The 22611-nt window shown below is 48.6% G+C and overlaps 1 protein-coding gene across 11 annotated transcripts in view; it reads right to left on the minus strand.

Annotated features, from left to right (window-relative positions):
• The window catches only part of IKZF1 (IKAROS family zinc finger 1), a 96407-nt gene that overhangs the window by 57254 nt on the left and 16542 nt on the right, over positions 1–22611 (minus strand). For all 11 annotated transcript variants that reach the window (XM_043462534.1, XM_043462533.1, XM_043462532.1 and 8 more), the window contains exon 3: positions 16051–16170. In XM_043462534.1, coding sequence (XP_043318469.1) covers positions 16051–16170 — 120 coding nt within the window. The remainder of the gene's footprint in view (positions 1–16050; positions 16171–22611) is intronic.

Consider the following 22611-nt stretch of genomic DNA (forward strand, 5'->3'; position numbering starts at 1 on the left):
TGGGCCCCTGCTGACCCTACGGTGCATCCAGGAGGAGTCCGTGCCAAAGCAAGGAAGACCTTAATCACACTGGCTCCCTGCTCTTAAGAACTAGAACATTAAAGTTCAAAAGCACGGAAGATATGTTTGATACCCACGCGTTTATAAACTAACAACGGAGAGTCCTATGTGGTTACAAAGGCTTTGTCACGCGGTCTCCCCGTGCACTCCAGGGGCAGAGACAGGTCTGGACGTCCCGGCAGAGACTGGGCTTTCTCTCCCTCTTGCATCCTGGACCAAAGCCAGCAAGGTCCTTCGGTGCTGGCTTTCAGGAGACTTGGGCACACCGCACAGGCCCGGGGACCATGAGACTGGTGGGGAGATGGAGCGCAAATACAGGGTTCTGTTCATTTCATCACACTCGGAAGGAACCAGGACGTGTTGGCTAGGAGAAGGGGATCCTGAGAGGGCCTGGTTTACTCCCTGTCTCCGCGACTGGACGGGCTCCCATGCTTAGGAAAAAGTACGGCTGTAGCAGACAGCTGCAGAGTCGGCTCTGGAGAGAAGATCCTTTTGAGTCTTTTCTAATGATCAGGGCCTCTCTGAACCTCATGTAGGCTGTCTCATAACGTGTCCAAACAGGTGGGCTATTCCCTATTAAGGCTGCAGAGGCTTGGGCTCAGGGCTGCTCAGGGGTCCTGGTCTGGAGTGCTTTAGAGGGCTGGAAACCCATCCAAAGGCAGCCACCGATCACAGGGAAAACAAGCTGTGTGCGTGGGTGCTGGGTGGGGGAAGCTGTCAGCCTCAGAAGCTTTCCTAAACTGTCCTGGCTTCAACAACGTGCAGGTGGACATGCTCATTCGCCTTCTCCCCTGGGGAATAGTCATACTGCGGTTAGTGCCATCAATAGGAGCTGCCATGAACTTCAATGCATCGAGCTAAATGTTTTCATGTCTAGGGAGCTGAGGTTTATAACCAGGCAGAATTGTCTGCTGGACAAGAAGACAGTTTGTTCTCTATTTTATTTCTATCTTTTCCCTTTTTACTATTGTTCTCTCTCTGCTCAGCAGCATCCTTTCTCTCGCTTTGGGCCCCAGAATCTCACCTTTCTTGGTCACCCTTTGCCTAGCAGGGTGCTGGGACAGAGCAAGTATGTGCAAGCATTTGTCTCCTCAACTGATCCTCTGTTAACTCCAGCTCCAGCCTGTTCACTCTGGAAGGCTGACACCACTTAGCACTGAGGCTGGTCGTTTAGCCGCAAACCTACCAGGGACCCTGTAGGCCCCTGCCGTCCGCTTAACCCCTGTGGACACCAGGTCTCACAGGCTGTGACTGCCCACTACAACTAGTCTAGCAGCTTGTCTGGATGCAGTGATGCACTCTGAAGATACGGTTTTCAGCAACACGTCAATGAGCCATCTGACTTCTTTTCAATTTTCAAAACTGAAGAGGGTCAAAGGAACCCATAGTCCATGCCGGTAAACATTTAAAAAGATGGCACTTCCACATAAGCCACATTGATAATTTCTGAGAACCCAGGATGCTGTTAATTTGGATTCTTTGTCTCCCTAAAGGTTGGGAGAAGTTCAGAGGGAGTGACCTTCAGACTCTGGACAGCAAAATAAATCCTAACTACACAGCAAAAGTGAAAATACTCATTTCCCGTTTTCTTCCTATATATATTTTATTTAAAGTTTTAGATGACACATTTTATAGCTATTTCCCCTCGACTGTGTTAAGCATTGCTTCCTTCCCATTTGTGTTCATTATTTTCCTTCAATACTTAAGATATTTATTCCAAACTTTCAACTGAGATGATTTTCTATCTCTACAGCCAGTCTCATGAACAGACAGAATAAAGAGGATTTTCACAATACCCCGTAGTTGGTTATTTACCAGTGGCAGGTTGTTCATTATGCTTTGCTTTCCCTCATCCTGTGTTACAGGCTGGAGAAGTAGCTGAAGAAGTGGGAGAGGGGCGGCCTGCAAGGACCCTTCCTTCTGGCTGGATGCAGCACACAGCCACAGGACCCCCGGTGCACGCGGGTGGGTCACGTTCACCCGGGCACGTGCCTCACGACATCTGCGTGCTGGTTTTGCACTTGTAGCACTGGTGGGGCAGAGGAAGGCACGTGTGCTCAGGTGACCTGAGGTACATAGTGTGGAAGTTGGCAAACACGTTTCCTTGGGCACAGTGCATACAGAGCTGAGATGTGGGTGATGGGTCCTTATGGCGCCTACTTGGAAGGAGAAGGAGGGAGATAGGCTCCACAGGGCTTCGTCAAGGACCCACCGGGAGGGACAAAGAGATAACTTAGAATAAGAAAGGAGGCATGAGGAGCTGCGGGAAGCAAACGTGGGGCAGACTGGTCACCTCTCCCAAGCCAGGTAAGAAGTTAAAGACTGTGTTAAACACCTCTGTGCACGGAATGAGCCAGGAGAAGCATCTGACGCAGAGCATCTGCAGGCGAAGTGCAGGCAGGGTGCTCTGCCTCAGATCCCACCATACGCCGGCTCATCATCTCCCGGGGTGATTTCTCAGGGAGAACTTACAAGTCAACCAAGGAAACACTTCTCACTACGTTACAACTAAACCTTGTTTTTGAACCAAACAATAGCACTTCCCAGATGAATTCAACATTTTCACACCAAGGTCTAAGGCTCCAGATGGACTTTTAACTATTCCTAAAGGAAAAAGAAAGTCTGCCCTCAAATATCTGAAGGCAAGTGCTTGGGGCTCGGCAGCGGATGCCAGCCTGATGCGAATATCTGGATCCTCGAGGACCAGTCCTGGGTGCCTTCACGCAGGCGCACCATCCCGCACACCCAGCACACCGGGGAAGGTTTCTCTTCAGCTCCAGACGGCAACCTCTCCTCACGGTGATTTCTTTCCTGGTACAACCCTTTTGTACAAAGGCGTAGGTCTTGTCAAAAAATCATGAACCAGATAGTCCCTGTGTAAGCAGCAAAAAGCGAGAGCAAGTGACCGTGGGCCTGGGCGGCTCTGCGTGCTTCCCTCACTGCCGACTGTACTAGGTGAGGTCACGCGGCCCACAGGCGGGTGGCACCTTCGGCGCTGGGGCAGCCTCTCTCTGAGGCCTCCTGTGACAGCCTGTTCCTGAGCCAAAGGCCTCCACCGTCCTCACACTCCAGTTACAGAACCCTGATGAAGCTGTTTCTAAGATCAATGTAAAAAGAAGGAAAAAAACGTAGGTAGGAAAGAAGGAAGGGGGAGGGAGAAAAGGAAGGCAGGGAGGGAGGGAGGAAAAGAAAGAAAAGGGAGAAAGAGAGAGAAAGGAAGAAAGAAAGAGGGAGAAGGAAAGAAAGGCAGGAGGAGAGCAGGCGGCCACATCGAGGCCACAGCCCGCCCCTGCGGCCCCCTGGACGGCGCCGAGCTCAGGAAGCCTCGTGGCCGCATAGGCACCGCTGTCTCCTGAAGCGCACGCCGCGTGCCCGGCAGTGAGCAGGAGGCGGCCCGCACAGGAAGGCCGGGGTCTGCTTGCGCACGGCTCAGCCTGGCCGGGTGCCAGGGTGCCCCAGGCAGGGGCATCGCGACGTGGTGTCGAGGTGACACCCCAGGCTTGTTTTCTCAGGGTGCAGTGCAGGCAGCTGGCTGCTTCCCTTTCCCCTGTTACAGTGAAAAAAAAAAAAAAGCCTCTCCCCTACCACCTCTGCCCCATTGCTTCAGCGCAGTGCGGCAGCATTTTATTTTTCATGGAGTCCAACTGCGGTACAATGCTGCATTATTTTCTACTGTACAAAGAAGTGAGTCAGCTACATGTATACATACATCCCTTCCCTCTTGGACCTCCCTTCCACCATCCCCACCCCTCTAGGTCATTCCAGAACAGCGTGCAGAGGTCCCCGTGTTATACACCAGCTTCCCACTAGCTGCCTGCTTTACACACGCAGTGTATACATGTCAGTCCTAGGAAGCCGCCAAGAAGCGTCCTTCCCCACAATTCTGCGAACAAGCCCACCAGTGTGATGCTGCCCGTTTTGGAGATCAGTTCCCACGGTGCCACTCTCATGGGCGCTCTCGTGGGTGTCCTTTCCATCTAGAAAGCAACAGCTTGCTTCAAAAAATTAAAAGGGTTTCCCACCGCCTGAGTGACCATACAAAGTGCATGAAAATAAAATGAAAGGATGAAAACTAAAACTAAAAAAATAATAAATTCCTGTGTTTAATTCAGCTTCTATGCTTTGGAAAACTGTTTTGTTTTACAGGTTTAATCAAACACCTACAAAATCTATGGTTGAAACCAAACTACACTGAATAAATCCAAATGATGTAAAAAATGGAACTGGACCTAGATTTTCTCTAAATCAAATGTGGCCAAAACCAGAAGAACTAAAATACAAAATTTCCAATTCCTTTGTGGTGACAATTGAGAAAATGTTTTGAAGACAAACCTGAGTTAAAGACTACTTTAGAAAGTGGATGAATAACTAGTCAAGGGCTTCACTTCTGCAAGAATTAATTTTAAAACATTTGCTACGATATAATGACACACTTCTGAAAAGTATGTGAAAGTGAAAGCCGATCAGTCGTGCCCAACTCTTCGTGACCCCATGGATTGTAGCCCACCAGGCTGCTCCTCCGTCCATGGAACTCTCTAGGCAAGAAAACTGGAGTGGGAGCTCCCTGGCCCAGGGATTGAACCCAGGTCTCCTGCATTGCAGGCAGATTCTTTACCGTCTGAACCACCAGGTAGCCCTTAGACACAGGAGGTTTCTGAACCTTGAAATGTGGGTGATTCAAACTGAGATGTGCTGTTAGCCTCAAATACACACTGGGGTTCAAACACTCAGTACAAGAAAAAGGGGTAAAATAGTCATGTCTATATTAAGCGCATGTTTAAACAGTAAAATTTGGGGCACACTTGGTTAAATAAAATATATGAAAATTTGTTCCACCTGTGTCATTTTTCTTTTTTAATGTGACTCCTAGAAAACTGAGAATTACATACATGTGTCTCATTATAGTCCATGGACTCTAGAGTAGGGCATTCGCAGATTTCAAAAATATGTTCCAGAAATGCTGGCTGTCATTCATCCACGAAACCTGTCCCCACACAAGGACAGTTCAAGGTCACTGTGTCTCAGGAGGCGTGGGGCCCAGCTGCCTGGGAGGACACTATCTCACATACTGCAGAGTGTGCGTGTGTGTCCATGGACAGGGCAGGCTGATTTTAAGGATGTGTTGTTAGGAGACACTCCATCAGTAATTACAAAAAAAAAAGTTACTGAAATGGGAAAGCCACACAAATGAACAAATGCAAACCCTTAACAGAACTGGTAACACCAGTAGCTCCAGCTTCAGGTATAAAAATCAGCCCTGAGTCCACATGTTTGTAGTAATAGTCCTTTTTTAAAGCTGTAAGTGCGGGGCTGATCGTAACAAACTCACTCTGTTCTCATCTCAGGATGAAAACCACTTCACTTAAAACCACAGCGTTGTCTACTGAACATGAATTTCGCCAAAGACCGCTTGAACCGTAATGCTAAAGTTACCGAAGTGCTCTCTATAGCGGATAATAGTTAATCGTCATCATTTCACATGATGGGGAGAAAAAGGCCATCAGAAGTGCTGGGGGGGTACTGGCGAAGTCATATTTTTACCGTTACTGTGTTTAACTGGAGAGACTTAGAGATATTAAGAAGGCAGGAAATTGCTGCTGGATTCCAAGAATAATAATAAAAATAATCATAGAGCTGCCTGCAAGGCTGTCATAAAAGTCCTTTTCTCATTTCAGCAGGGTTTCACCCCTAGTGTGGCAGTCCTTCACTCTGAAAAGCAGCGTGGCCGCCTGCCCCAGGAGCTCTGTCGGCGCAGCGCGGCCGTGGGCTGCAGGCCTGCGTCCAGCGCACCCCGCCCCAGGGGAAGACACCGGACGTTCGGGCTTCACCGGAATCAGGCCCGGGTGATTTCAGTGGAAATCAGCAGCCTGCAGCCACATCCCCTGCAGGGGAAGTTCTCTCCTGGCAGGCGGCCTCGCAGAGACACGCCCTGGACCTGCTCAAAGATCCCTGCTGCTAAGCTCACTCCTGAAAGGAGGACACCAAGATGCTGCTGTTTGGTCACTCGGTCCTGTCTGACTACTTGTGACCCCCTGTGACCCCCTGGACTGTAGCCCACCTGGCTCCTCTGTCCACATGATTTCCCAGGCAAGAATACTGGAGTGGGTTGTCACTTCCTCCTCCAGGGAATCTTCGTGACCCGGGAATTGAACCCTTGTCTCCTGCACTGCAGGCAGATTCTTTACCACTGAGCCACCAACACTCTTTCATTAATCTAGCTGCTGTCTTGGTCAGGTGCTTCGGGGCAGGAATGCTGGAAAGTGCCTCTCTGGTCTTCCAGCTGTGATTAGCTTTCTGATTGCTCCCTGGGCCACTCACACTGTTGGGCCCTTGATGAGAAAATGTCCCAAGGAAGCCACAACATAGGGACCACTGAAGAGGTCTCCTGTCACATCTGTGCCCACATCTCAGAGTTGTCTTTCATCCAAGGAACTCAATACAAAACTCTTTTAGAGAAGATGGAGCTCAGTCCCATGTGTTTTGTAGGAGAGCGTGAGGCCAATGCTTTCCTGGAAAAGTCACTGTAATTTAGTGACAAATCGATGGGATGCAGACAAGTCTCCCTTTGCATTTACAGTTCTTCAAACCAAAATAATGGCAATAATAATAATGATAATGCTCTGTCATAAATAAGATTCAGAATCCTTTCTAATCACACTCCCCCCAGCAAGAAAACTAAATCGCTAAGGCAGCATTCTGCCTGTTAATACAGAGAATCTAGTTGCTGTGACATTTCTAATGTGTGATACCAACAGCAAAGCGTCACTTGGAATCAAGTCATGTTGGACAAGCTGCATTTACCCCTCACTGACCCCGGTCTCCCTGACAGGCTGGGTCTTCCCTAACATCCCCTACAAAAACAGACACATCCATACCCCCATCAGCAAGAAAATTCCTGCTTTCCACTGGTGTTGTCAAGACATTACAACCACAGATTAGTCCCTATATGCAGGTAAACCAGCTCTCAAAAAGAAAAAAACCCCAAACTCCTAATTTGTAGTGTTTGCCCATTTCTCAAGTGTAAATCTTCCAACCAACCACAGTAGGCCTTCAGCTACCAACAGATAAGAGCCTGGCAGTTCTGGCTCCAGCTTGAGAACCTGCACACAGTCTCCGAGTTGCCTGTGAGCTCCCGTACCCCCCAAGTCATAGGAGGCAAAGGGCTTAAAATTCTGAGTGGCTGGCTCTGCAGTAACGTGTGAAATGTAGTTCCTGCTAAGACCTTGCAGGGCGCTGGGCTTATCTGGAGGCTACAGTGGCTCGGCTTCAACCCCGCCCCAGGCTGTGGGAGCCAGGAAGGCAGTTTCCTGGGTTCTCATCTCACCAACCCGGTGCTGTGGAAACTTCACAGGCAATGGGTAGGGCTCACGGTGCTCAAGCCTTTCTACTTTTGCATAAAAGGAGGGGAAGCTTTCTTTTTTTTTCTGGGTTATATTTACACTTCCCAAATCAGAAATGTCCTAACCAGACAGGACAGGTGGCAACTGGCAACCACAGCTCAAAAGTTGTTTTTTGTTTTTTTTTTTTTCCATTTCTTTCTGAAACCCCATGTAGAAGGAAAGTTAACGAATGTCGGTTGGTTGCTTTATACCCAGAGCTAACTATGCTTTCAGCCCAGATGGAACAAAGCGGAGAATAAAACTGGGACCAGAAACCCTAGAACAGAAACTACTGTTGAGCTCTCTACTCCCATAGATAAGAATCTGTTGTTGTTTCCCTTGGTAAACCAGCGAGGTACAATGTGATCCTGAATTTAGGTTGTCAGAAGAGATGGAGATAAGATGATCACCGCTTTCTCTTTGTAAAAATTACCAGCTTTGCTGAGTTCACCTGCTCCTTTGGAGACAGAAAATGAAAGCTAGAAGTGTGATTGGAAATGCCAGGCTCGGCTGTTCCAGCCTCTCTGGGGCCCCGTTTTTCCACATGTTATTCCCTTTTTGAAAAAGACTGCTATGAATTTTGGAACACTAGTGACTCTATTTTGTGTGTGTGTGTGTGTGCTCAGTCGTGTCTGACTCTTTGCGATCCCATGGACTGTAGCCCACCAGGTTCCTCTGTCTGTGGGATTTTTCAGGCAAGGATACTGGAGCGGGCTGCTATTTTCTACTCCAAGGGATCTTCCCGACCCAGGGATTAAAGCCAAGTCTCTTGTGCCTCCTGCACTGGCTGCCGGATCCTTTACCACTGGTCCACCTGGAAAGCCCCCACTGACTCTGTTAAGAAAATCTTAAACAATCAGCCACAAAACACCCGTCTGAGTGTGAAGTTCGTGTGAGTGGACACCTGGAGCCATGTGAGGATGACTGTGTTGGGACATATTGTTCTCAGCTGAGAAACCTGAAGATGTAGGGAGGCATGATGAGTGTGTGTGTGTGTGTGTGTGTGATACAACTGGCTCAGTAGCCCCTGGGGCGGCATGATGAGTGTGTGTGTGTGTGTGTGTGTGTGTGTGTGTGTGTGTGAGTGATACAACTGGCTCAGTAGCCCCTGGGGCGGCATGATGAGTGTGTGTGTGTGTGTGTGTGTGTGTGATACAACTGGCTCAGTAGCCCCTGGGGGTAGTCTCAGCCTGCGAAAGCCTCTGGGCCCCAAATACCAATGGCCCCTCTTGAAAAAAAGGGCCCAAAATAATCCACGGGACAAACCTAAAATTCAGACACAGCCTTACATTCCTCTCCCTCAACCTGAATTTAAAAGCTCTCTCTACCATCCTGCTCGCCCTCCCTGAGAAAGCAGGGCCACCATCCCATTCCTTCGGTCCACATGTCTTGGACACCTACTGGCTGCCGAGGCGGCAGGGAACAGACCCCAGAGGCACGCTTTCCCTGTAGGCGGGGCCAGGTGATGAGCGGGAGGTCAGGGACGGCGCCTCTTATGTGGGCTCGAAAATAGAGCCCGAATCCAGGAGGGACAGTCTCAGGGCCCGGGGTGTGGGCAGGATGCGGCAGAGCCCCCAGCCCAGCTCCTGGATGTCCAGGCCTCCCCGCCGGGGACACCACTTGGGCTGTGACATTCTAATTCTTTCTCTCCTCTCGCTCCATCCCATCCGCCTTCTAAGAGGCGGCTCCATCCCATCCGCCTTCTAAGAGGCGTAAACTCCCCCTCGTCTCACACAGGCCACCTGAGCCTCCCCCAGGCTGCACCCAGCTCTCCTCCAGCGCTCTTACATCCGAAGTGCCGCCCCAGCCCTCGGCCCCTCCCGCTCCCCTACGTTTTGACCTGGGCCTCCGCCCCTGCTGAGCTGCCTTGGGGAAGCTCCATCCTCCCGAAGCCGCTTCCCAGCCCCTTCCCAGCCCACCCTTCCACTCTCCCCATGCAGCCTTGCTCACTCGGTCAGTTGTGTCCAGCTCTTTGGGACCTCATGGACTGTAGCCCATCAGGCTCCTCTGTCCACGGGATTTCCCAGGCAAGAATACGGGAGTGGGTGGCCATTTCCTTCTCCAGGGGGTTTTCCCAACCCAGGGATCGAACCTGCGTCTCCTACATTGCAGGTTGGTTCTTTATCACTCGTGCCACCTCTCCCCATCTTCCTTAAAGTCTTCCTCCCTCCCGGGGACTTCCATGCCACGCTTCTTTCCAGAAATTTCATCTGAATCAAACAGCTCACTCTTTGGCTCCACAGCCAGGGCCAGCCGGCAAGGGGGCAGCAGAGCCAGGGACGGAGTCCCTGCAGCCGGGTCCCCGCAGAGAGATGCTCCCCAGAGTGCCCAACTGTGGGGTCCTGTCAGCTGCCACTCAGGACACACACACACACATACACACACTACAGGCATTACACACAACGCACGCCAGCTTCAGTTTTCCCCCAGGAAGATTCCTAAGCCTCCGCCGTCCGGCCCCACCTTCTATACCAAAACCCAGGACAGGATGGTGTCCCACACAGCACAGTCTCCAGTCTAGTTTAATGCACCAACATGTCGTAGTGGTCTGCAAAGACCATGATTTCCAAATATTTGGCACCGACCTACAAAGCTGAGGTCAGAAAAAACTTAACATTTAGCTTTAAGTGGGCAGCAACGAAACTGTTACATCATTAGAGCCCCTCTTTTCAAAACTTAAAAGACTTTGAGAGGAGGCAAAATGATTTTTCTTTTCTGCCATGTCTCCTGTTTTGGGAAATTGAGGAAAATGAGGATTTGGGGCTCCTCTGGGCTTGGCTCCCAAAGTACTGCACAATGTGTCAACTACGACTAAGTAACTGCAACAGAGGCAAGCAGGACGTAAACGACACAGTCTGAGCTGCTCCTCAGAAGAGGACGGGAAACTCAGACACCCGCACCCCGGAGGAGCTCGGGCCTGGATGGTTTTCTCTGTGAGATTCTCACAGCGCACATCCCATCAGAGCGAGCCTGAGCTCAGCTGCAGCCAGGGCTCAGATGCTGCCAGATAATAATTCTCCTGAGCTCAAGCAGGGTTTCTCGGTTCAGAGGAGATGCATTGCACAGATAAAAACGACTTCCTCTAACTGCTGATTAGATAAGCGGGTGCAGCATCCGTACTCAGACGCCAGTGCCCCAGCTCCAATTAGACCCAAGCCCCACGGTTTTCCATCGTGAAAAGGGCTCTCCAGCATCTCTCACTCCCAGGCTGCAGGGAGGCGGTAATGCCCTCCACCCATCCTCACCACTCTTCCCCTCCAGACTGGCTTGGTGGCCTGCCTAGAAATAAAGAGAGATCTGGCAGCAGAATCACCAGGGAAAAACATGAATCCTCTTACAATTTACACTCCAGTCCTGGAACTCACGATGGAGTGAAGGAATGTTTATTTAGCGTGAATGGACCAAAGAAGAACATTTATGTGTAGGCACACTTAATCATTTTCCTGGATGCCAAAGGGAAGAAATCCAGATTTTTTTCTACTTTTTTTCTCTTTTCTATTTCTACCAGGGTAAATCAAATCATGGTCAAAGCCTTCCAAGTGAAGGACTCGAGGTGTGTGAATTCAGCTTCAAGAATGCTCTAAACCCCACACTGGAGGATGCGACCTGCAGGAAATGCTGGATGTCACCTCCCTCCCTCCTTGGGGGATGAGGTCATGGAAGTGAGCAGAGGTGAAGGAAGAACATTCTAGAACTTGGAGGGGCTTGCACAAACACACACCAGTGCCCCATATTTAGAGGCACCCACCCCTCATGTCTCCCTGAGCATTAGAATGACTACTACACAGGGTCATCCTGACCGTCTGTCCACGGAGCTGAGCCTTTTGGAAAGTCTTCCTCAACCACAAGTCTTTGGTCCTCTGCTAATTCAACCAGCCCCTCTGGCTGCTGTCAATCATCTCTCCCTTTCAGTCCCAGGGCATTGCTGTGCTTCTGCCCCTAGGTTTTCCCTGTGAGTCTAAGTGCTAAGCTTGCCAGGCATCTCTCTCAGGGTGTCGTTTGGTTTTCCGGCCCCGAACCTCTCTTCTCCACCCGGGCCTCTCCCTGTCTCCTCTGCTCCAGCCACTAAGCGTCCCTCCCCCTGCCCACCATCTACAGTCAAAGGGCGTGGGGGCTCCTACTCTATTCACAGCCTGATTTTCTGCTGGGATCAGCCAGCCTGCAGCCCGCCTCCACTCCAGAGCTGTGCTCACGGATAGCATCAGACAGCCAGAGGACCCCTGCTCAATTTAGGACAGGGCCACTCATACAAGCAAAGTGAGAGTCGCTCAGGCGTGTCTGGCTCTTTGCAACCCCATGGACTTCTCCAAGCCAGAATACTGGAGTGGGTAGCCGTTCCCTTCTCCAGGGGCTCTTCCCAACTCAGGGATGGAATCCAGGTCTCCTGCATTGCAGGCAGATTCTCTACCAGCTGAGCCACAAGGGAAGCCCCCACACAAGCAAAAGGAGAACAAAACAGTGATGGGCAAAAATCCATGCTGGAAGGAAGACAGAAATGTACAGGTTATTGAATAAAGGAGGAAAATAAGTTTTTTGGTCCTTTACTCACAGCACTCATCTGCTCTGTTAGACGCCAGTCTTGGCATCATTTCTATGTGAGACACTTTTAATCGCCCCTGGTCAACAGCTGCCAGAAGATCTCGAGGGCACCTGCCATGGATGACTGGGTAAATTTGGGGGTTGCTGTAGGAGGTCACTGGGTATATCCTCCTTTTTTAGCAGTTTCATACACAACCACTTCAGAGAGACGAGATTTCTCTCATTATTAAAGAGACCACTTCAGAAGAACAAGCTAGCATCTGATTGAATAGACTGTCCTGATGACTAAATACTAAATCTCTCAGGGCCAGGAAGTTCTCTCCTGTGTCTAACTTAAATCCTTCACATTGTACTTCAGATCCTTGCTTCCTCTTATTCAGACCCAGAAAAAAAGGAGCCCAATGAGGGTGACACCCTTGTCCTGACAAGGTTATTCCCCTGACACCTCTTTCCCATATCTTTTTTTTTTTTTTTTTTTAATTCAGGAGCTCACCTTGGCACACAGTCCTACGGCAGCTCATCAACACTGATGGAAGTCTTGAGGTACAAAACCATTCCTCTGCTTATGTCTGAGAACAACCCTCCACCAGTGAGACTCTTCTCCCCATCTTAAGGGGCCGGTTTCTGCTGTTTCCCAACAACTTGTTCAATACTCTCGTCTGTTCTCCTGGTTGAGGTCAGACTTGTCTAGAACTGGGAGTGAGGACTCTGAGTTTTTCAAAAGCATCCTTTGGGTTTTTTTCCCCCAAAACAGACACCTGGTGGTCTATTATCACCAAAGCCTTTCACACATTTTACATCTTTTACTCTCTCGCCACTTCTTGATGTTCCCACTGGAGGAGCCAGCACCCCCAACTTGATCTTGGGTCTCGGAGTGGCCAGCACCTCAGTCTCTCTCTTGGTCTTGCCCTCTCCTAACAGATTCCTCCCCATCTTCTTGGCTCTGTTTTCAGCTTGCCTGTTCTCTGGATCACTTTTGTTTCAATTAATAAATTCCTCTTCTATTCCTGGTTCTGCAAATCCTCTACATTCTCTTTCCTTCTCTCCAGGGAAGCGACAACAGACTCCTTTAAAAACCTTTAAGAGACCTTTTCCTGCCTCTGACTGTATTTTTGCTTTGTGTCTTTGTTGTTCTGGCTTCAGCAAAGCCTGTGTGCGTGTTTTCAGTTAACCCTGGAGACTCCCCCGTGAGCCGAGCTGAGTTCCGATGCTCTGGCCAGTTTGAAATGAGGGCGCCCGGCTCGGAGGTAAGAATCTGGAGGGGAGGGACCCGACTCCACCCTTCCCCGCCCAGGTGCAGGGTCTCCAGGGCCGGCCTCGCCCAGCCCTGCCCGGGCGCCTTCCCCAGGCCCGCCCTCCGCTGCGGAGCGGCTCCCGCTGCAGGGTGCGGGGCAGGGGAGGAGCCCTGCGCTGGGCGGGGCCGCTTAGGGAGGGGCCCTGCTTCCGGTTGTGGGTCCCAGGCCCGGGTTTCTTTGCCTTCTTCCCAGTGTGCTGAAGAAATACGCCTTCAAGTGCATTTCCTCTTCCTTTCAGCTACGAATCCCTTCCATCTTTTAAAGTCCTAATGCTATCAAGGGCTTCCCTGGTGGCTCAGTTGGTAAACAATCTGCCTGCAATGCCAGAGACCTGGGTTCAAACCCTGGGTTGGGAAGATTCCCCTGGAGAAGGAAATGGCCACACACTCCAGTATTCCTGCCCGGAGAATCCCCTGGACAGAGGCGCCTGGCGGGCTCGAGTCCATGGGGTCGCAAGATCGGGCACGACTGAACGACCAACCCACCAGCACCGCAATGCTATCAGCGTAACATCCTTCTTGCTCTCAGTGCTGCCCAGGCAGGCTTCACTGCCCCCGCGCTGGCTGACCCCCTTCAACAGCCAGAAGGCAGCGTTCCTAGGCTCAGCGCCGAGTGTGCAGGGCGGCCCGTTTCCCTGCTGCTTTTGGGTGCTCCCTGGTCTCCGGGGCTTCCCTGCCTTGCTCACCTGTCTCCACAAACCTCCCGGCCCCTCCCGCCATCTGTGCTTCTGACCTTTCTGCTTTCCCAGGAGTGACCCATCACCCCTCTGTCCCCTTCGCCCTCTTCCAAGCTGCCATTTACAAGCCAAGGAGAGATGGCTCTCAGGTGTTTGAAGTCTTCCAACTAACACTCAGCTGGTAGAAATCTGATGCTGAAAGGAGTGAGTAAGCGTGGTGTTGCAGGGCGGTGGGGAAGCGCAGAGAAGGGCCTGCAGATCCCAGACCACCCCGCCCCCGCCCCTCACCTGCCGGGCTCCACCAACCGCACCTGCAGGGCCTCCTTCAGGACGCAGACCGCCTCCCACCCAGAGAATGCAGCCTGGGAGCCAGGCACCAGGGCAGAGCTCCCACAGCCTGAAGTTCATGGGAGGAGATACATTTAGGCTGTGCGGGCATTTATAACAAAAGCTTGCTTGCCTGCACCAGGAGGACTGTTCACTCTCCAGGGACCAGCCCGACTTTCAGTTCTCCACTGGACGCCCCAGGTGACCATGGCTGTCAGCTGCAGGGATTTCAGGGCCTGGGGGGGGGGGGTCTCCCCAGTTTCTCCATAGTGACCCCAGAGTCCTAACCCTGGTGTCTGTGCTCTCCACTCATTTAAATGGTTAGCCTGTGCCTATCCACATAATTTCTGCTGCTTGTCAGTCCCTGAGGTTACCTAAGTCTTTATCATGTATACACACCCTCAATGTCCTAATGTTTTTATTTAAATTTGATCTTTTAATTTATGTAAATGTGTCTTGAAAGGAAACTGCAGCAGTACAAGTGAATGACAAACCAGTATCTCTTGCAATAAACAGAAGACAATCTTAAACACAAATACATCAATTACAACAAGGCATGCTCTTCCGTGTCCTACCTTTGGGAAACCCCGAAAGGATGTGTGTAGAAAGAGTGCACACTCTTCCCTGTCTACTTGCCCACATACAGTAGCCACTATCTAACAGGCAAAAGGAATTCAGAAATGTCCTTGTTTTCTTGGTCCATCTACGTCAAAAGACTTTAGCCACTATCCCCGTTTGTTCAGCTAACTATATAGCTAAATTAAAAAAAAAAAAAAATACACCCACAGCCTATCTGGTTTCCAAGGCACATGAAAACACACAAAACACATTTCTGTTATCACATCAGGATGTCCTGCAGGAAAATAACTTGTGAGTTTCAGAACTTTAGACAAGTGCCCTCCTTGGCTGTGGGTCTTACAAGCTGATCTCTCCTGTCTGTCTGATCTCATTGCCACCTATGCACCCTTCATGACTCTCTCTGCTGCAAATAAGGGGCTCTCAGCTTCACAGTTTTTTCTTTATCAAATGCAAAAGAAAAGAGATATTCCAAGGAACTGCTGACTCACTGGCTGATGAGAATAGGGTATACTGGAATAAACACCAGTCTTTAGTCAGAAATGGTGTCTGCTTCTGACTCTGCTCTGTGACCCTGGCTAATTCCCTGAATGTCTCTGGGTCTCCGTTTTCCTAGAGAGGGTGGACTCAGACTTCTCACCATGGACTCCGTAGCCTGGGCAGGCCCCCCAGGGGAGCGACGGCAAATACCTCCACACCCACCCTTCTGCGGACAAGGTATGTGAATGTCTGCTAACGGAGATTATGTATTTTTCATTTTTAACATCGAAATGTTTTATTTATCCAATTTTCTACTTTCACTTAAACTGGACACTAGAGAAACAGAGAGGAGAGGGATAACAGAAGGGCCAGGTTCGGCTCCTTCTACATCAAAGCTGTGAAAATAAACAGGAAGTGGATGCATCTCGCGTCTATGAGGACGTCGTACACTGCACACTGCTCGGAGCACAGGGGACCAGTGACGTGCCCGCCTTCGGGGGTGCTCCTCAGCTCGGCCACACTGCACCCCACGTGGGGCTGAGCGCCCACACCACGGGGCCCCGCCCTGCATGCGTGCTCCCTTCCCGGGGGAGCCGAGGGGAAGCCACGGGTGACGGGACTCACACACGCTCATCGCGGTCTTTGGAAGGATGTAGACAGACAAGGGCGCTGGAGGCCTCGCGACGGCCTGGGAGTGAGGGGCGGGCGGCCCACTTACCCAGTCCGCGCTCGCTCTTGGAGCTCTGCTGGCCTCCAGACGTGGTGGAGAGGTCTTCAGGGACAGGCATGGGCTCATCGCTGTCATCTGGGGTGTCACTCACCGGCGGGCTTTCCTTCCCTGAGGACATAAGCAAGAGCTGGAGTTTCTGGGGACCTGGTCACCCCTGAGAGCCGGGGTCACTGCAACCAGCCAGCGACATGGCTTGGCTTCGAGTTATGGACCGAGTTCATGCTTCTCTGTTGGGATTAGAACCTGCTTTCCTGTTTATAAAAGAATATCATTGCCACACCAAAACATGAGACAACGGAGATGTGAAAAATGCATAAATCACCTGGAAAGCACCACTGTTAAAATTGCGGTGTGTGTGTGTATATACACACACATGGACACTTATGTACTATGGATAATATGTGATGACATATCTTCTTGATCAAACTAAACTAGGTTTAGACATTCTCATGGCCTTGCTCCCATGACTTTTATCTGTGATGTCTGTATAACACTTCACTGCACAGGCACAGTAGGATTTATTTAAATCCCTTTTCTGCTTTTGAACCTAGATTGTGTTCAATCTTTTTTTTTTTTAATGATGAAACAACCCAGTGGTAAAGCTCCTAACAGCTAGCCTTTGCCCATGTTCTTAAAAAGCACCACAGTATAAACCCTGGGGAGTTTTATGGCCCGGTCAAAAGGCATGCACGTTTTTAAGAGTCTTCACATGTCAGGCCAAATTTCACCTGTATGTTTGTTCCACCTTACCTTCCGACAAGCCTATTCACCACACCTCTGTATTAAGGTCACCAGACCGGGCATCCTGCTCACAGCAACACGTTCTGGGCCTGTTCACTTTCCAGAGCCAGAGGATATTTAACCAGCTGCCCAATTTGATTAACTCAGTGGGGTCAGAAAACTTGGAAGAAGGATAGACAAGAAATTCACACAACTCCCAGCCCGTGTGCACACTGAGTCTTCTACTAGGAATTCTTAGCTTCAAAATATTAAAACAAAACAGAACCCACGCAACTCCAGAAGTTCCTTCACCAAGTAGGATTGACCTATGAGATAGGGTTTTACGGGATGCCTTAATCTAGTAAGTTTCACGAGAAGCTCCAGAAATGGGAAACTCACTCCCACTCCTAGAAATTCAACACTGGGAAGCCAAGATGGGGGGAAATTGCTCCTTTTCTTTGAAATTGAAACCCCTGTACCTTCTAACATAGATGTAACCTAAAATTGGGTCAGGAGACAATAAACCCAGGCAGGGAAGAGCTAGTGAGGCCCCCAGCAGATGCAGAATAGCCCCTGAGCGCTGCTGTAGGCATGAGGAGCATCAAAGAAGGCTAGTGGGAAAGGGACTGGCGGGGATTGTGTGCTGCTGGCTGGGCTGCAAGCTGGCTTCGCTGACAAAGGATATTCCCACACAGAAGCCCAGGCCTGCAGGAAAGTGTACCCATGATGAAGAAAGCATGCCTGGGAGACAGGGCGAGGCAGAGTGGGAAACTGTATTGCGTGTTTGCATAAACCACCTGAAAGACCAACACAACCCTTCAGGGGACAGACAGGTGCAGTGGAAGCGTTCCCAACACAGGAGATGACCCTTCGGGGAATAAAACAGAAACTGCCAGGCACCACGGCCTCGGGGAAGAGTATAGCATTCTCTAGCGAACAGACATCACAGTTTAATATCCCAGCTTAGCTGAAATTACCTCAACTGGCATATTTTCAGAAAGAGCATTATTGGATATATTTGGATAGTCAATACAAGATGGAGAGTTAGAGAGGGGGCAGTGTGGTAAGAATTTCCCAAGGAAAAACTAAAAACCAGAGGGAAATTGATCGAAGTTCTCGCGTTACACTAAATGTGCATGACATCAGTTAATAATTTCATTGCCCTAAATAGACGACTTTAAAAGGAGCAACAGCTGAAGACTCAGTGTTACTTTTCACCTACTTCACAAATGGGAAGAGCCCTGAATAGGAGTCTGCAGGAGGCCTATGAACCACCTGATGACTCTGTTTTTCCTTCTGATTTCCTAAAGTAATCATCTTCAAATCTTGAGGACTTTAGGGAGGTGGTCGGAGGACTCTTATTTGTTTTCTTTTTAGGTAAGAATAATCTTTTTAAAATTATTGACGTATTACTAGTTCGGTCGCTCAGTTGTGTCTGACTCTTTGCGACCCCATGAATCGCAGCACACCAGGCCTCCCTGTCCATCACCAACTCCAGGAGTTTACTCAAACTCATGTCCATCGTGTCGGTGATGCCATCCAGCCATCTCATCCTCTGTCATCCCCTTCTCCTCCTGCCCCCAATCCCTCCCAGCATCAGGGTCTTTTCAAATGAGTGATTCTTCACATCAGCTGGCCAAAGTATTAGAGCTTCAGCATCAGTCCTTCCAGTGAATATTCATGGTTGATTTCCTTTAGGATTGACTGGTTGGATCTCCTTGCAGTCCAAGGGACTCTCAAGAGTCTTCTCCAACATCACAGTTCAAAAGCATCAACTCTTCGGCACTCAGCTTTCTTTATAGTCCAACTCTCACATCCATGACTACTGGAAAAACCATAGCTTTGACTAGATAGACCTTTGTTGGTAAGGTAATGCCTCTGATTTTTAATATTGACATAATGAATTATATTGACATTTAAAATTAATTAAATTATTTAATATATAATTGAGTAATTGTATTGGCATTTAATATTAATATTAAATACTGACATTAATATTGACATATAGTTGATTTATAATATTGTATTCGTTTCAGATGTGCAGCAAAGTGATTTACTTATATACACACACATACATTCTTTTACAAGTTCCTTTCCATTATTGGTTGTTACAAGGTACTGAATATAGTTCTCCATGCTACACAGTAGGGTCTTGTTGTTTATCCATTTTATGTACAGTAGCATGTACCTGTTCATCACAAACTCCTAATTTATCCCCACTTTTGGTAACTATGGGTTTCCCAGGTGGTTCAGTGGTGAAGAATCTGCCTGCCAATGCAGGAGATACGGGTTTGATCCCTGGGTCAGGAAGATCCGCTGGAGAAGGAAATGGCAACCCACTCCAGTACTCTTGCCTGAGAAATCTCAGGGACAGAGGAGCCTGGCGGGCTACCGTCCATGGGGTTGCAGAGAGTCGAACATGACTTATCGACCAAACAACACCACTTGGTGACTGTAAGTCTGTTTTCTCTGTCTGTGGGTCTGATTCTATCTTGTAAATAAGTTCATTTGTATCATTTTTTTTTATATTATACATATAAGTTATATCATATGATATTTATCTTCTCTGTCTGACTTCACTTCGGATGAAAATCTCTAGTTCTTACACAGAACTTTAATACACGAAACCTGTCTCCTAGGTAAAGTGGGGACACTGCACGGTAAGGAGGCTGAAATGTCAGAGACCCAGACCACTTGCTTCTGTGAAGACCCCCAGGGAGCTCCCACAGAACTGACTCTGGGGACCCCAGCTTAACAAAGTGACAGGATCCTGAAAGATGCACAGTGCGGGGTGTGCATGCACACCTTTCTGATTAACCAGCTGCCATGGTGACAGGTGGAAGCAGAAGGTTGAGAAACTAAACGGCATTCCTGTATTTTTTTTCTTTTTTTTTATTCTGGGCTTCCTGAGGATAACTTTGGAGAACTCTGGGATCGATGTAGACAGTCAGGTATGCAGGACCGTTGGGAGGGTCATAAAGAATTGGGACTTGTCCAGTGAAGGGCTGTCATCTCTGTTCAGTTCATGTGAAAATGCATCCAAGTCACTTTTCTTCAAATTTATCTGCTCCGTCTATTGGGAACAAGACCAACTAGAACTTGGTGAGATACTAGATGTGCTTCTGTCTGTCTGGTCCCCTGTGCTGAGCGACAGGCCAGCATCTCAGCACTTTTCGCTGCTTCATTCATGATGCAGAAAAAGGAATAATGGAACCAGTATGGACCATGGTTGAAAATACCCTGGGGTCAGGTCGATCAGTAGGAGCTCCCTGTGAAGATAATGAGAGAATAAAGCGTAGCCCTGGCGTGTGCAGTGGAATCAGGTAAAAAGTCAGGGCTGTAAGAGAGTGAGTGAGACGGCCACCCACGTGCCTGCTGGAACGCAGCCTTGCCTTGCCGCCACTGTGACAGTTCCTAAGAGCTCATCTGATTTGCCTAAAAGCCCCCACATTTGAGCAGTGGCTGCTGAGATGTCAATCACTGGCTTGAGCCTCTGGACTCAGCAACCCTGGGATCCTCTGCCTGCTGGAGATGTCCACAGAGAACTTCCATCACTGTGTCAAAGTCCTCACGAGGAGCAAACATATCTCTGTGTTGATTTTAGGATTATTTAGAGTATGGCATCACCAACTCAATGGACATGAGCTTGAGCAAACTCCAGGAGACAGTGAAGAATAGGGCAGGCTGGCACGCTGCGGTCCACGGGGTCACAAAGAGTCGGGCACGACATAGCGACTGAACAGCAACAAGACCTATTTAGACCTACCCAGTTCACCATTTAAAATGCAAAGCCATGAAAAGATGATAAATGATAAGAAAATTAAGTTATTAAAGCAAGTCAGTGCACGGAGGATATCAGCGCACCGTGACTGGAAATCAGTTGACCCAGGGTACAGCTCCGGTTTGACCAACGGTAAGACAGATTCCACAGCCACTCACCTTTTTTACACTCTTTCTGCAGGAGTAAAATGAGGTTAAAGAACATGATTTTGCCTTAGCTTAAAAGGCTGTTGTGAGAATAAAATAACAATGAGGGTGGAATCTAATATGCTAGATAAGCTCATGGTGTTATTTTGTAAATAACATCCTCTAGAAACAGGTATGCACAGTAGCAAGTGCCCATACGTCCAAGGGCATGGATAGCGTCCCACAAACATAAAGAACTGCAGACAGCGAGCATGCAAGGCTTTAAAGGAAGGACTTAGGAGGCGTGATGTCATTTTACTTAGAAAAATGAAAGAAACTTCTCACCAATTTCTGTTTAATCTACTTACTATGTTTCAAATAACGCTTTGCCTATGAGAAGTGTTCTGGGCAAATTAGATGAGAAAATTGTTTAATTAGCTTATCAACAGGAAGTAAATAATTCCTCAAGTAAATTATATTTCAACCAACAAAGTTCAGTGGTTCCTCATGTCCCTGGTGCATGAGTTTGTACTGTGTACAATTACTCAGGAAAACACAATTTCTGGGGGGTAAATAAAACTCAGATATAGACTGTCCACTCTACAGAACAGTGGGGAAGCTCCTACCCAACACCAGGTCTGGCTTTCATGGGACTTCTGATTGGTTATTGAAATGCTCTGAGTCTCAGGTCCCTGAGAATTGAAGATGCTGCCTGTATCTTCCTCACTGGGGACTTATAAAGTTGAAATGAGAAAAAATGTTTACGGTGGTGTTTGGTAAATTTAAAGCATTCAATCAGTGTGATTTACCATGATCGACATTTGCACTGACACATCGATATGGGTGAGCCTCATTTCCCAGGCAGGGGATGGATGTCTATAGAGCATATTTGTTGTTTCTCTGTTTCAACAAACATTATAGATGACCAGTAAGAAAACATTCAGTAGGGCCCCAGGAGCCTGAACATCACATAAGCTCAATCGGTTCCAGTCCCCCATTTTGCAGAGGACACACAGTGGTCCATGAGGCAAGGAGCACTGTCTCAGGTCCCAGAGATGGAGGCGGAGATGAGATGCTGATACAGGCCTCACAATTTCCATTCTCCCACAGGCTGACTCTTCCCTTAGAGACCAAAACAAACAATAATTCACAGTACATAACCAATAATTTAGAATGAGTGCCAAAGAAGAGAGAAAGAACAAACAAACAAACAAAAAACTCAGCAAAAGAATGTATGAGATGGGCCCTAAAGGACAGGATGGCCTGCTTTAGACAGACTTTCCTCCAGGCCCGTTCAAAGGCATTCCCAGCTCTAGAAGATGTGAGAGGGCGCATATTTATCAAGTGCTTTTCATCTAGAAGACACTGTAAACCAGGGCTCAGTCCACATCCAGGATAAATTCCAGGGAAGAAAGAGCCAGGTAGTTTGAAAAAAAAGTTAGATACTAAGTATTTGTCTGTTTTTCAAACGAGTATTTCACACAGATTAGGGGGACTCCTATGAAATTGCTGATATCGGAACTTTTTTTTCATCTATGATAATGGCAATTTCATAGGGTTTGACTTAAATCTGCTTTTCTTTTTTGGGAACAGGACACAACAAGAAATAGTTTCATGGGAAAAGGGGATGATTCAGAACATATTCCTCATATTTTACATCAAGAACATCAACTTCTGTTTTGCTAAATGCACATCCTCATAATACAACTAACTGCCACTTCCCTCCATTTTAGAAAAGAAAAAGGAAAACTGATATGACTGGGTGTTTATTGCAAAAACAGCAAAACATAGAAAAAGTATTCTTCAAATCTTTAGTGAAAACAGCACAACTCTTTAAATGCCCTAATCTCTGTTTAGAACATTCCAGGTTTAGCATAAACCAAAGGAATTATTGTGTAAAGGACTGGAAGCACCATTTCCTTT

The sequence above is a fragment of the Cervus canadensis genome, chromosome 3, assembly GCF_019320065.1.
Source record: "Cervus canadensis isolate Bull #8, Minnesota chromosome 3, ASM1932006v1, whole genome shotgun sequence".
NCBI lineage: Eukaryota > Metazoa > Chordata > Mammalia > Artiodactyla > Cervidae > Cervus > Cervus canadensis.